The sequence below is a fragment of the Panthera pardus genome, unplaced genomic scaffold, assembly GCF_024362965.1.
Source record: "Panthera pardus isolate Hobbes unplaced genomic scaffold, ASM2436296v1 HiC_scaffold_8, whole genome shotgun sequence".
Lineage (NCBI taxonomy): Eukaryota > Metazoa > Chordata > Mammalia > Carnivora > Felidae > Panthera > Panthera pardus.
Window position 1 is genome coordinate 120,099,367 of NW_026527013.1, and position 11,799 is coordinate 120,111,165.

General features: G+C 52.3%; 1 protein-coding gene across 1 annotated transcript; it reads right to left on the reverse strand.

Annotated features, from left to right (window-relative positions):
• Nucleotides 1–1,042: 1,042 nt before the first annotated feature.
• TRIL (TLR4 interactor with leucine rich repeats) lies at nucleotides 1,043–6,286 on the reverse strand. The gene is given in 3 exon segments (XM_019443690.2): nucleotides 1,043–2,712; nucleotides 3,369–5,001; nucleotides 5,003–6,286. Coding segments are annotated over 2 exon segments (2,439 nt in total). The 5' UTR covers nucleotides 5,825–6,286; the 3' UTR covers nucleotides 1,043–2,712; nucleotides 3,369–3,384.
• Nucleotides 6,287–11,799: the final 5,513 nt, after the last annotated feature.

The window sequence follows — 11,799 nt, forward strand, 5'->3', positions numbered from 1 at the left end:
GTCCAATGCTTTTTTACTCACTTATTCCTCAAAGTGGCAACGTGAAGTCAGGACTCTGGACTCAGGACCCATTTTCACTGACGCAGAAATGGAGGCACAAAGAGATGACGTTAATAGAACAAATGCAGTCCCAGGTGACTGAAATGCTTTCAACGCTTTCTAAAATCATACTGAACTTCAAGGATGCTATAATTCTCTGGGACAGTGAAGGTACAACAGTGAGTTGAAATCTGTTTCCATCCTGGGTCATGGTGTCGACTTTAGTAAATTTCTGGCATTAGAATGCTTCATCGTCATTTGTTTCCAAGTTACAGAAGAAGATTGGGAAGTGGCTAAGTACCAATACCAAGTAATACCAGTTATCTCTTTTAATGGTTTCTTACTATAGGATAGCTGCCCACATTGCTGTACTTCTGGTAAAAACCAGGCCTTTGCAAATTAGGGGAGAGGGCTTTGATCTCGTGCCACTTATTACCGGGCAGTGCATGGCACAATGATCTGTCTTATGAAAGTAATACGCTTACAGGTTGGGTGGAGGGTCCAACCACATTCCAGACGGCTTCAATGGCTCTTTAAATGAACACTCCTACCTCATGCGAAGTTTAGTCTTTTTTCTTTAGGAATCTTATCTTTTCATAAACTTTGTAATGAAAAAATGACCTCCAGTTCAAGATAGCTCCTTCTTATCATTGACCATGGGAGTCAAAGGGCTTGACTTTTAATTCCAATTCCTTTAAACAGCTGAGGCCTGCTGAGACCCAATCATCTTGCTGTCACTGGTATATTAACAGCGTTTTCATATCACAGCTCACCATCGCTTTTACAGTCATCTTATTGTTTCTCTGGGCACCAAATCACCTATCTATTCCTGAAAAATAGAGTGTGTACGCTACCGTAGAAATGGCAATTAAAAACCACTGAACGAGGACAGATAGACTTCAAGCTCATGTTTCATTGTCATCGATCACAACTGCTGTAGAAAACCACAGCGGATCATTATGAAAGCGTATAAAATATTTGGAAACTCCGACCATAAAACATCTCCATTAGCAAGTGGGTTTATTGACATAACTGAACATAACAACATATAACATTTATTCATTTCCCACCGAAAGACTTTCCAGTCGAACTGTTTTCACATAGCTTTTACTGTTTTTCTGTGAAGTATTTTCAGTGATGTTCTGCTACGAAAGGGTGGGTGGTGGGAAGGTCCAGAGGTCTTTTCCAGACTTTCAGTGGGGCTCAATATTTCACTGCTGTGCAAAGGAACAGCTAAAAGATGCCATCACTGTACAAATGAACAAAAGTAGGGGAACCAGGGGTTTAAGATAGCCCGGAGGTTGCAAAACAGAGTGAACGACTCCTCTCCTGCATACTAATAGGCTCGGGATTGGTCACAATACTCGGCAGCAGAGTAAGAATGACAGCCTCTTTCCTGTGGTTGGTCAAGTTTGGGCCCCACAGATACGACTATCAGAGAAGCAGCTGTACTTTAAGTGGTCTGGACATTCACTCATCTGAACATCAACACAGATCAGTTCATTTAGATGCCTGGGTCCCTGCTCAGCTGCTGGGCCAAGGGCAGGTTTGGCTCAATGGACCAAACATAAAAGGAGAGGCCTGGGGAAGGACCCCCGGTCTAGGATAGATTCCCTGAGTCATCAGGACCATCAGGGGCGTAAGGCCCTAATTAGAAGATTTGCTGTTAGCCTTAGCACCATTGCAGTCGCCTCCACGGCACCCCACTGCCAATAAATCCATAACCATGGACAGTATAACCGTGCAGATCTTCTCTGGGACCGCTTTTTTAGACCACACACAAAACTGCTAATGTAAACCAAAGCACTACGGTTAGCGATAAACATGTACTTCATAAATATCAGGGGACCAAAGTGTCCCAAATAGTTGAAAACAATGGAGGAGCAAATAAAGGAGCCTAATCCTAAGTTTAAAGCAAAACAACATTTTAAAAGAAATACTGCAATTAGTAACTAAACGATAAGATTTAATAACGTGGTACAACACTGGGTAGTGGAGGGATTAACTTGCAAAATATATAATTATTTCACAGTGAGGTTTAAGTACTCCTAACAACCTTCTGGCTTTAGTAGAAACAGACAACCACTGATGTATACTTTTTCACATTTTTCCCGATGATTTCTTCCTCTCTATTTTATATAGAGTAAGACACTGCTGTGATTGAACGTCACGCTATCAATTGACCATCACCTTTTGCTTCCTTGCTATTAGGAAATTACCTTTATCACTTAACTGTGCAACCCCAGAGAAGCAGGGCACCCTTAACTGCGTGTCACTGAGAAAAACACGAGAAGTACCACATCGTATTCATTCCAGTCTGGACACATTGTCAGAGATGCGGTTAAGTGAACTAGAAGGCTGCCCTTCCCTGCGGGGTCACTGGTTACACACGCGTTAGTTAACATTCTTTTATCAAGTGCCGGCACTGAAATTTCCTTCTGCATATACAGGTTCAGAAAAACAAAATTAAAAAGCCACAGGAGCAACCCTGACAGAGAAGTCTTGCGCGCAGCCTTCTCCTGAGAAAGTAGGTCACCTTAGTTAACCCCAAGGTCAGCGAATGTTCTTGCGGTGTTAATGTTAAAAAGAAAATACTAGTTGAACCACTCAGCTCAACTAAAACAGTCCTTGAGTTTATTGTCAGTTTGTTACATGGCAGAAATCTTCACATTCCTGAAAGAAAAAAAAAAATAGTGTCTCTGATTATTTAAACATTAAATTATCCTGAATGTTCTATTAACCAACATGAAAGAGTTCCTTGGTGAGTGTGTTAAACTTTACCACCTGTTTACAACATCACCTTCTTGGCCGAGACTGCCAGACCAGTGCAGTCAAGTTGCCAAGCCTCCTTTGTAATACTAAATAAGTTCCTTTTTTCCTTAAATAGAACAAAACTCTCCTTTCACATTGAAAGAGCATGCACACAAACAAAGAGCATGCACCCAAATCTCTTTCTGGCCACACTGGGGGCAAAAGCACCCTTTTCTACCCCAAAGGGGGACAGGCTCTTGTATCGCAGTGCTACAAAGGCCATTGCCACAGCTGTGCCAAGGTCTCCCTGTAGAAGAAGGCTTCCCCCCGTCTGACCTCCATCATCCATTTGTCCCCTACTCTTGGCCTTGACCAAGTACCACCCATTCACTTCATGAGTGGGTACTGGGAACTGGGGGTGGCGAGGGGTTGCCGAATCGGCTTTCCCTTTGACTCGTCTGGCAAATGCACAAAAGGGGGAAAGGAGAAACTCTGATAAAATGAGATCTCCCCTTGAGGCGGGTTGAGGGGTTCCATGGAAAGTGGCTCCTCAAGGCCAAAGAGAAGGTTTCCACAACCTCGGAGGCTCTGGATCTAGTCAGCAAATCGCTGCAGAAGATGATCTTCCCGTCTCAAGCTGCCACCTGTGCCGCCGCCGCCGCTGTCCATGAAGCGGTCGCAGGGGAACTCGATGAGGTCCGCCTCGCTGAGAGCACACACGGTGGTGCGCGGACGGTGGGACTGGAATCCAGAGAAGTCGGCGGACACCCCGGTGCCCATAGAGCGCAGGGGACGTCGGGTGGAATACATGTGTCTAACATGCACAGGGGCCCCACCCTTCCGCCTAGCCCGCAACTTCCTCCGCAGCCAGCGTGACGCCCAGGCCGCCAAGGCCAGGAGCACCAGCAGTGCGTTGATGGCCAGCAAGACCAAGGTCAGCAGCTGGTAATCTACGCTGCTCCGGCTCCCAGGCTCTGGCAGGGTGACCAGCCCAGCGCAATGGTCACGGGGGGCCACCGGGCAGACCCGACCCCCGAGGACTCCCTCGACGCACACCAGGTAGGGTGTGTCTCCGCGCAGCTCGCGCAATGTGGCCGAGTCGCTGCGCTCTGGCAGGTAGACAAAGCGGTGGAACTTAGGCTGCTGGCCAAAGCGGTCGAAGAGCAGACGAAAGCGCGCGCCGCCCAGCGGCGGGGGGCTGCGGTGCTGGCGCACGGACCAGCGCACCGAGGCGCTGTCGGCGCCCACCGCCTCCACCGTCAGGTTGCACAGGATAAACTTGTTGAAGTCGCACGGGTCAGACACCAGCGGCGGCAGGCCGACCCCGCCGTCGGACTGGGCGGTGCTCTCCTGCTGCTGCGCTGCCAGACGCTGCTTTGCCGCGCGCTGCCAGGGGTCGCCAGCGGACGATGGCGCAGAGACGGGTGCGGCCGTCGGGGTGGGCTCCGCATGGGCAGCATCTGCAGAAGTCGGAGGTCCCCGTTCGGGCTTCTGAAGCAGGTCCAGAGGGTGTGGCGCCGGGTCCGCGGCAGCAGCGGCGGAGGGGCCCGGCTGCTGGAGGCCCGGGCCCCGTCGGCTCAGCCTCAGAGCGCTGCGGTTGCCCAAAAGCTCCCTGGCGGCCCCATCCCAGACCACCCCAGGCAGAAATCGCCCGCGCTGCTGCGGCTGCGGCTGCGGCGGCAGCTCCTCCGCGAGGCCACCTGCAGGGGGCGCCACCTCCTCCCCGGCGGCTGTGGGCAAGGGCCTCCGCAGCCCTTCCGCGGTCGGGGAAACTGAGGACGAGGGACTCGCACAAGACCCGTTCTGCAGCTGCTGGTCATCCAGGTAATCCAGGTACTTGCCCCGCAAGGCCGGGGGGTGGCGACACTGCACGAAGACCGTGAGAAGACGGCCTTGTGAGTGCCAGTCGCCCATCCAGCGCTTCAGGCCCCGCAGACGGCAGTCGCAGGTCCAGCCATTGCCGTCTAGATCCAGCCGGTAGAGGGCCGGGCTGGCAGCGAAGATGTCCCCGGAGAGAGCGCTGAGCGCGTTGTCGCGCAGGCTGAGCTCGCGCAGCCGGCCCAGGTGGCCAAAGATAGTGGGGTGCAGAGCTGACAGCGCGTTCCCGCTAAGGTCCAGCGCCTCCAGGCTGTGCAGAGGCTCCAGCAGCTCCACGGGCAGTTGGCTCAGCCGATTCCCCTCCAGGCGCAGCTCGCGTAGGGCCTCCAACCCCCCAAAAGGCCTCCGGCGCGAGGTGCGAGAGCTGGTTGCCCCTGAGCGAGAGTAGGCCGAGACGAGGCAGGTGCTGGAAGACGCGCGGCCCGAGGTGCTGGAGGCTGTTGGCCGAGAGGATGAGGGTGGAGAGGGAGCGCAGCGGTGCGAAGGTGGCTGCATGGCGCAGGGAGGGCTGCAGCTCGTTGGCAGAGAGGTTGAGGAAGCGCAGTTTGCCCAACTGGGCAAAAGCGTTCTTGCCCAGAAAGCGGATCCGGTTGGACTCCAGATGTAGGTAAAGCAAGTTGCCCAAGGGGGCGAAGACCGCGTCCGGCAGCGCCCCCAGGGCGTTCCCATCCAGCCTCAGCTTGACCAGACTCTCCAGGCCCTCGAAGGAGCCGCGGCTTAGGCGGCCGATCTCGTTCCCGTTGGCGTAGAGGATGCGCAGCTTGCGCAGCGGGGCCAGAGTGCCCGGGACGAGCGCCTGCAGGAGGTTGTTCCCCAGGTAGAGCTCCTCCAGCCGCGAGAGCTTCTCGAAGGTCTTGGGGTGCAGAGCGCGGATCTGGTTGTACTGCAGGTCCAGCCGTCTGAGCTGCCCCAGGCGGTGGAAGTCGAAGGCCGTGATGTTGGTTATGAAGTTGCCGCCGAGGCTGTAGGTGAGCACGTCCTGGGGGCTCGGCAGCGAGCTGGTCTTGGGCACTGCGCGGAGCCCCCTATTGGTGCACAGGAGGTGCTGGGGGTGCTGGCAGTCGCACCGCTCTGGGCACACGGGCTGGGCCCGCGGCGGGAGCGCGAGGCAGCCGTACACCACGAGTAGGAAGCGCACGGCGCGGGCAGCCTCCATCGCCGCCCGTCCTGCGTGCTGCGGCCGGATCGTCCTCTTGGCCCGCCGGCTCTATGTCTCCTCTGCATTCCCCTTGGCCTGGCCAGAGTCGCTAAATGGCCTCTTTCGGACTCCGCAGCGCGGTCCAGCCCCTCCTCCGCCCTTTGTCCGGTGGCTGGCCCGGGTCTCTGCAGGCGGGTTCCCCCAGCCAAGTCAGGCGGCGCGGGGCGCTCCGGGAGCTCCGGGTGCTACTTGTTGCATTTCTGCACAAAACTGTTTCTCCGGGTGTGCGTCGGGGGGCGGAGGGAGGGAGGGAGTCAGACCTGAGCTTTTTGTTTGCAGCTGAGTCCGGAGAGCTGGATTCCCTGGCACGGATTCTCCCCGCCGAGCGGATTCCCCAGCTGCAGGCGGGAGCCCTTCCAAGAGCTCCTCGGGGCGCGGCTTGGCTGCTGTGCCCCGGCGGCTCGGCCCCCGCAGCTCGCGCCTCCTGGCTCTCGGTCCCGGACCAGGAGCGCGGCCTCGGTGGAACAGCCGGGGGAGGAGCCGGGGGTGCGCAGGCTGCGTCCGGAAGGGACCCAAGTCGGCGAGTGGCGGGCAAACCGGGCGGAAATTCGTTCTTCCCACACTCTGCCCCCCGGGGATGCAGGCGGAGAAAGAGGAGACGGCGGAGGGAGGACAGACCCCGACAGGGGGAGGAGGAAACGCTAAGTGGCTCCGCGTCTGGTCAGCCCAAGCCGGGGACGCCGAGTGAGAAAAGTAGGGATTAAAAACAGCTGTACGGGTCGGCCCTGGACGCAGGGCTGGGGGCGGGGGTGGATTACCGGGCCAACAAACGGAATTTGCAGACAGAGACCTTTTTATTTTAGATGAGTACATCAGGCATTTCGGAGCATTGGGAGCACGGATGCTCTTACTCGTTTTTAAGTCCCTTGCTCTTCCAGGTGCCACCCTGCGGGAAGTTCAGGCAGCACGGACTGCGCAAACATTCTGTAAGACGTTTAGGGCAGCACCCCGTTGGCTACAAAGAACTGTCGGTGGGCTAGAAGAGGCCAGGTCAGCCCCTTCTGAATGTTGGGTGTTTGGATTTTTGACGTGGCTGTCCAGGTAGCCCAGGAGAGGCATTGCCTCCTTTAGGGATCTGAACCGAGTGTTCGCTTGGCCCTGCTGTAGGTAAGAGCCTGGAGAGTCTCAGAACTGGTTCTACCGCCGTGGAAGTGTTTCTGTCAGATTTTGGTGATTTAGTCCCATTAATCCTTCTCCAGTCGTACAGGCCTTGGGGTAGGCTCTGCACGTGTGCATATATATATGTATAAAACCTTCATTGACCCTCTGGTAACTGCTGCCTGCGGGGGTGGGGCCCAACCCCTTGATGCCTGGGACTTCTAGTGATCTTCAAAATCTTGAGACCCCAGAAGTTCTCAGGCCTGGCTTAGTGGCGGGATGGGGGTGGGGGGAGGGTGGGGAATCTTAGTACTTATCAATATAGAATGGAGCATTTGTCACTAGCTCCTTTGAGGGCAGCCCCTGCTGAGAATGAGGGTGGGCAAGGAATAGCTGTTTTAGTATTTGTTCATGCAAACTGCCTTGCTAAAAATAAAGGCCTCTTCTCTCCCCCTCCCTGCCCCAAATGTTCAGAAAATGTGATTTTAAGGACCTACTGCGTGAAAAATTAAAGGAGACATATCCTCACCTCAAGAGGCTGACTAGTAGGGAGGGCATAGAAAGGTTGAGTAATAATAGAAGGCAGTAGTAAGAGAAAGCCGTTGAGGTGCAAGGTGATTTTTAGTAATGCCGGTGTTTGGCAGTGACTGAGTGCCTCATTTAGCCTCGTGTAGGCAATTGATAGAGACAAGTTCTGAATTTAAGGAAAGAGATCACTGGCTGCATGGTCAGCGAAGACTTCTGGGGAAGCAGGGTCCCCGGGAGATGGGTGGAGGAGAGCTAGCGGGCGGTCAGTATGAAATGCCCCTTCAGGGCACAATGAACAGACCAAGTTTGTGCTGTGCTTTGAGTTTTCAAATAAAGGATGAATGTGGGAAACCAAGTTTCTGTCTTAACAAGATAAACCATAGATTGGTTTTTAGTTCTCGTTGTGAGAAGCTTCTGAAACATTTTTAGGTCTTGACTCTAGGCCTCTTTAGGAAGGTATGGCGGCCCTAGTGGGTGAAACCCAGGCTGGCACAGTGTAGCATATGCCTTCCTGTGTTGGGCCCCAGAAGCTGTTAGGAGGACTATCAGAAGTCCTTGCTGGCAACCGAGGTTATCCCGTTGTTTCAGAGGATAGCATGGTAAGAAGCTACTGGCTTTCAAAGGGAACCACTGGATCTAGCTGGGATGGAGCCATGACAGCATTTGCTTTGAGTCTATGGTGTGAGGACTGCACACACAGCCATCAGAGCAGAGAAGAGGTTGGAAGCTGACAGAGGTGTAACACAGAAGAGGGAGATGCAGAGATCAGACCCCATCCCTTTGCATAAGCTTCCTCTCCTCCTGCATCTGCAGAAAACTTGAAGAATGAGGGCAGGCACCGTCCCATCAGAGGACCTCTATAGTTGGACTAATCAGTCACTCCACTTGAAGTGTCTTTCCTTTATAGGTGCCTCTAAGGAAGATTTACAAAGTCATCAGATCGCTGCAGATGTTCAGTATTTTTCAGTGTCTTTGGTGTTATTGCCCGGCGTTTAACACTCCTTCCGGCAGTGCTGGACTGCAGGTAGAAATAATATCGTACGTGGTTTATGTCAAAAGACAATTGCTTTTCCATAACGTTCCATTTTCTTGAAGTAATCCATCTGCCACCTATAGTTAACCTTGCTTAAAATAGATATAGTGTGCCATACTTCAAATAAGTATACACAGCTTTTGATAGGTGTTGCTTGTGCCCTCAGTCAGTTTCAGTAAGACTTTGAAATCTACAGATGAAGTGGTAAACACATATGGGGGCTCAGCCTTTCTGAAAAAGCGTGGTTACTGTCTTTTTAACAAATGTTTCCCTTTCTAGAGGCATGTAACTTGAGGTCAACTTTAAAAATGAATGACATTTAAATCCGTCAGAGTACATTTATGCCATGTTCCTATGCGCCCCCCCCCTCCCCCTTGGTCTCCATTTCTGTAATGCTACAACGGTTCAGGTGTTCGATTTATTTTTAGACCATCTCTCTCTTCCAGGAGTTAAAACAGTGTTTTGCTTGAATTCGGCAGTACCTAGAGCCCCTGGTAGTGAGAGCTATCATAGCAACTCCAAAACTGCATTTGCTTTGAATGCTGGTTGATCAGGCAGGAGGAATTTAGTGAGACTCTACCAAGTGCCAAATCCCAGGGTGCGACAGCTCAGTGGGGAGGCTGATGGGCAAGGAGTGGGTGTAGCACCGAGTGAGAAGCCTTGTGGGAGTTGGGGGGGGGGGTAGCTGTAGGAGTCCTGAGAGGGCACCTGCGCCTAGGACTGAGAGCTTGAGGAAGGTTTCCAGAGGAGGAAAGTGCTGGGAGCCTGCAGATCCATGCGAGAGAGTCCCTTAGGAACCTGCGGATCTTCTGTCTTTGTTGATGAGATTTTTTTGACATCTGTTTTGTTTTTTTTTTTTAACAGTATCACACAACTTCACTCATACAAGGACTTCCAAATAAATATTCCCTTACTCCTTTTTAAGCACTTCTGCAGGTAAGGACTTCTACGTAAGAAAACTGACTTCATCGTATTTGTACTGCAACATCAAGAGGCATCTCTGCTAAATAAAGCAGGTGCTCTATAGAGAGAATGTTATCTGTCTGGTTCCTGCCTTCTAGAACCTTGAAATCTGACAGTGGGTTTGTGTGGAATGGGGGTGTGCAGTTGATAGAACATCCAGACCAAGGTGTTCACTTACATGAAATATACATAGGTATAGATACAATGTATAGATACTCTTGGTAGTCCTGTAGGGTAGGGGCCCCCTGGGCCCCTTGAACCCCCCCCCTCCCCCCCCCCCCCCCCCCCCCCCCCCCCCCGCCCCGTTGGATCCCACACTTTAGAGGGCTTTGTTCCAGTCCCCCTCTGGTTGTGTCCCTCTCCAGAAGAGCAGGATTCCAGGCTTCCAAAGGTATGTGCCCACCCCACAACCCATATCCCCACTCCTGCTCAGGGTTCTGGGACCCTGGAATTTCCTACTCAACTGCCTAAGGCTGTGAAGATCTTTTATCCATCTGTCCTCTTGGGGGCTGATGATGCCACAAGTGGGTATATGTCTCGGCCAAGTGAAGGCCAAAGGCAGCTGTGCAAAAAGAATCTGGAGGTGTGAGCTGGGATTTCCCCTGGCATGCCTGGGAGGCCATGAGACACTGGGTAACGCAGGAGCCAGAGCTGAGAGGAGGAGCCGGGGGACCAGGGATCTCCTCTCACACTCTACCCTGGGCTTCTCAAATATTAGAGACAGGCCCGTCCATATGTAGCTTTTGGGGAGGGAAAAAGTACATATACTTGGATTTTACAAAGAAAACGGAGAAAAATAACAGGAGTTTGAAGGAAAGCATTTTCTAAAATGTAAATTCTACTTTATTGCGACATAACCTATACCCAGTTTTCTATAGAAAGCAATACTTTTTAGCAAAAGCAAGGACATTGTTGTCTCCGTTGAAATGCCTATCTCTTAAGTATGTAATGCCTTTGTTTATGGATGGATCCAGCTTGATCATGTTCCGGGAGATTCAAGTATTGATTATGCTTAAATGTAGAATTTGTATAATCGCAGAAGGGATTGCTGTGGATAATCCACAGAAGGAACAGAAGGGAATGCTGTTCATGAGAGAAGCAAGAGCTTTGTCATTTCGCTTTTGGAGAGCTTGCCCTTTAAATCTCAAGCGCACCGCTGGGTGTTTGCAGGGGTCAGAAGCATAAGCAAGTCTGGGCTGGCTCCATGACATGTATGTATGGTGTAAGCGTTCTTGGGCGTTCTTGCCCAGGCCTGGGATCTTCTTGGGCTTGCCAGGGATGTGCAGTGCTTTCTTCCAAGCAATCTGTGGTTCCCTTGACCTTCAGCTGTAGAGGCAAGAAGGATTCCAGGCGTGTCTTCAGTAGCCCCTGGACCTGGTGCCAGTTGACCCCAGGCTGTTCTGGGGTAGGAAGGGTTAGGGGGAGGAGAGCTGTGGCGAGCTCCCTGCTGCGGGGAGAGATAGACCGGCCAAGTTCTGCTGGAGCAGTCTCCCAGAGCTTGCTCAAGGCAGCCTGCAGAGAAGACAGCTGTTGCCTCACCCCGGCTCAGCCAGCCCGAGACAGGCAGCAGGGCCCCTGACATGGATGAAGTAGGAAACCAAGAATCCCCAGTGATTCTTTTTTTTAAGTTTATTTATTTATTGAGAGAGAGAGAGAGAGAGAAAGTGAGCGTGCGCTCCAGAGAAGTGAGGGGCAGAGAGGGAGGGAGGAAGAGAGAGAATCCCAAGCTGACTCCGTGCTATCAGCACAGGGCCCTTACTGAGGGCTCCATCCATGAGAGATCATGTGAGATCAGGACCTGAGCCAAAACCAAGAGTCCCACACTTAACCTGCAGGGCCACCCAGGCACCCCTTGCAGTGGTTTTTTGCATTTTATCAAACAGCCCCCCAACTCTCTTTGTCTGAGTGAGCCTCATCTTAGCTCCAGTCTGAGAGGCAAGTTTCTTTGCCTTGGGGATTAGGACGTGAAGAAGAGGACCAATGGGTTACAGTCCTATCTGCTGGGTTCTCCACGGCCCCCCAACCTTAAGCAAATAGGAAGGCAGATTCCTGACTAGGTATCGGCTTTACTAAATCAGCATCTCCGGGGGCAGAGCCCCAGGTGATTTTTGTGCACACTTAAGTTTGAGAAAACCAATGGACGGTATTTCTAAGATACCTGCTTATGAATGGCTGGTTGTATTATAACAACATCAGTAACAATGACCGGCACTCATATAGTGCTGGCCGAGTGCCACGCGGTGGTGTAACGTAGCTTATTCACAGCTACCTTGCGAGGTAGGAACTATTGTTAACCCATTCTACAGAGGAG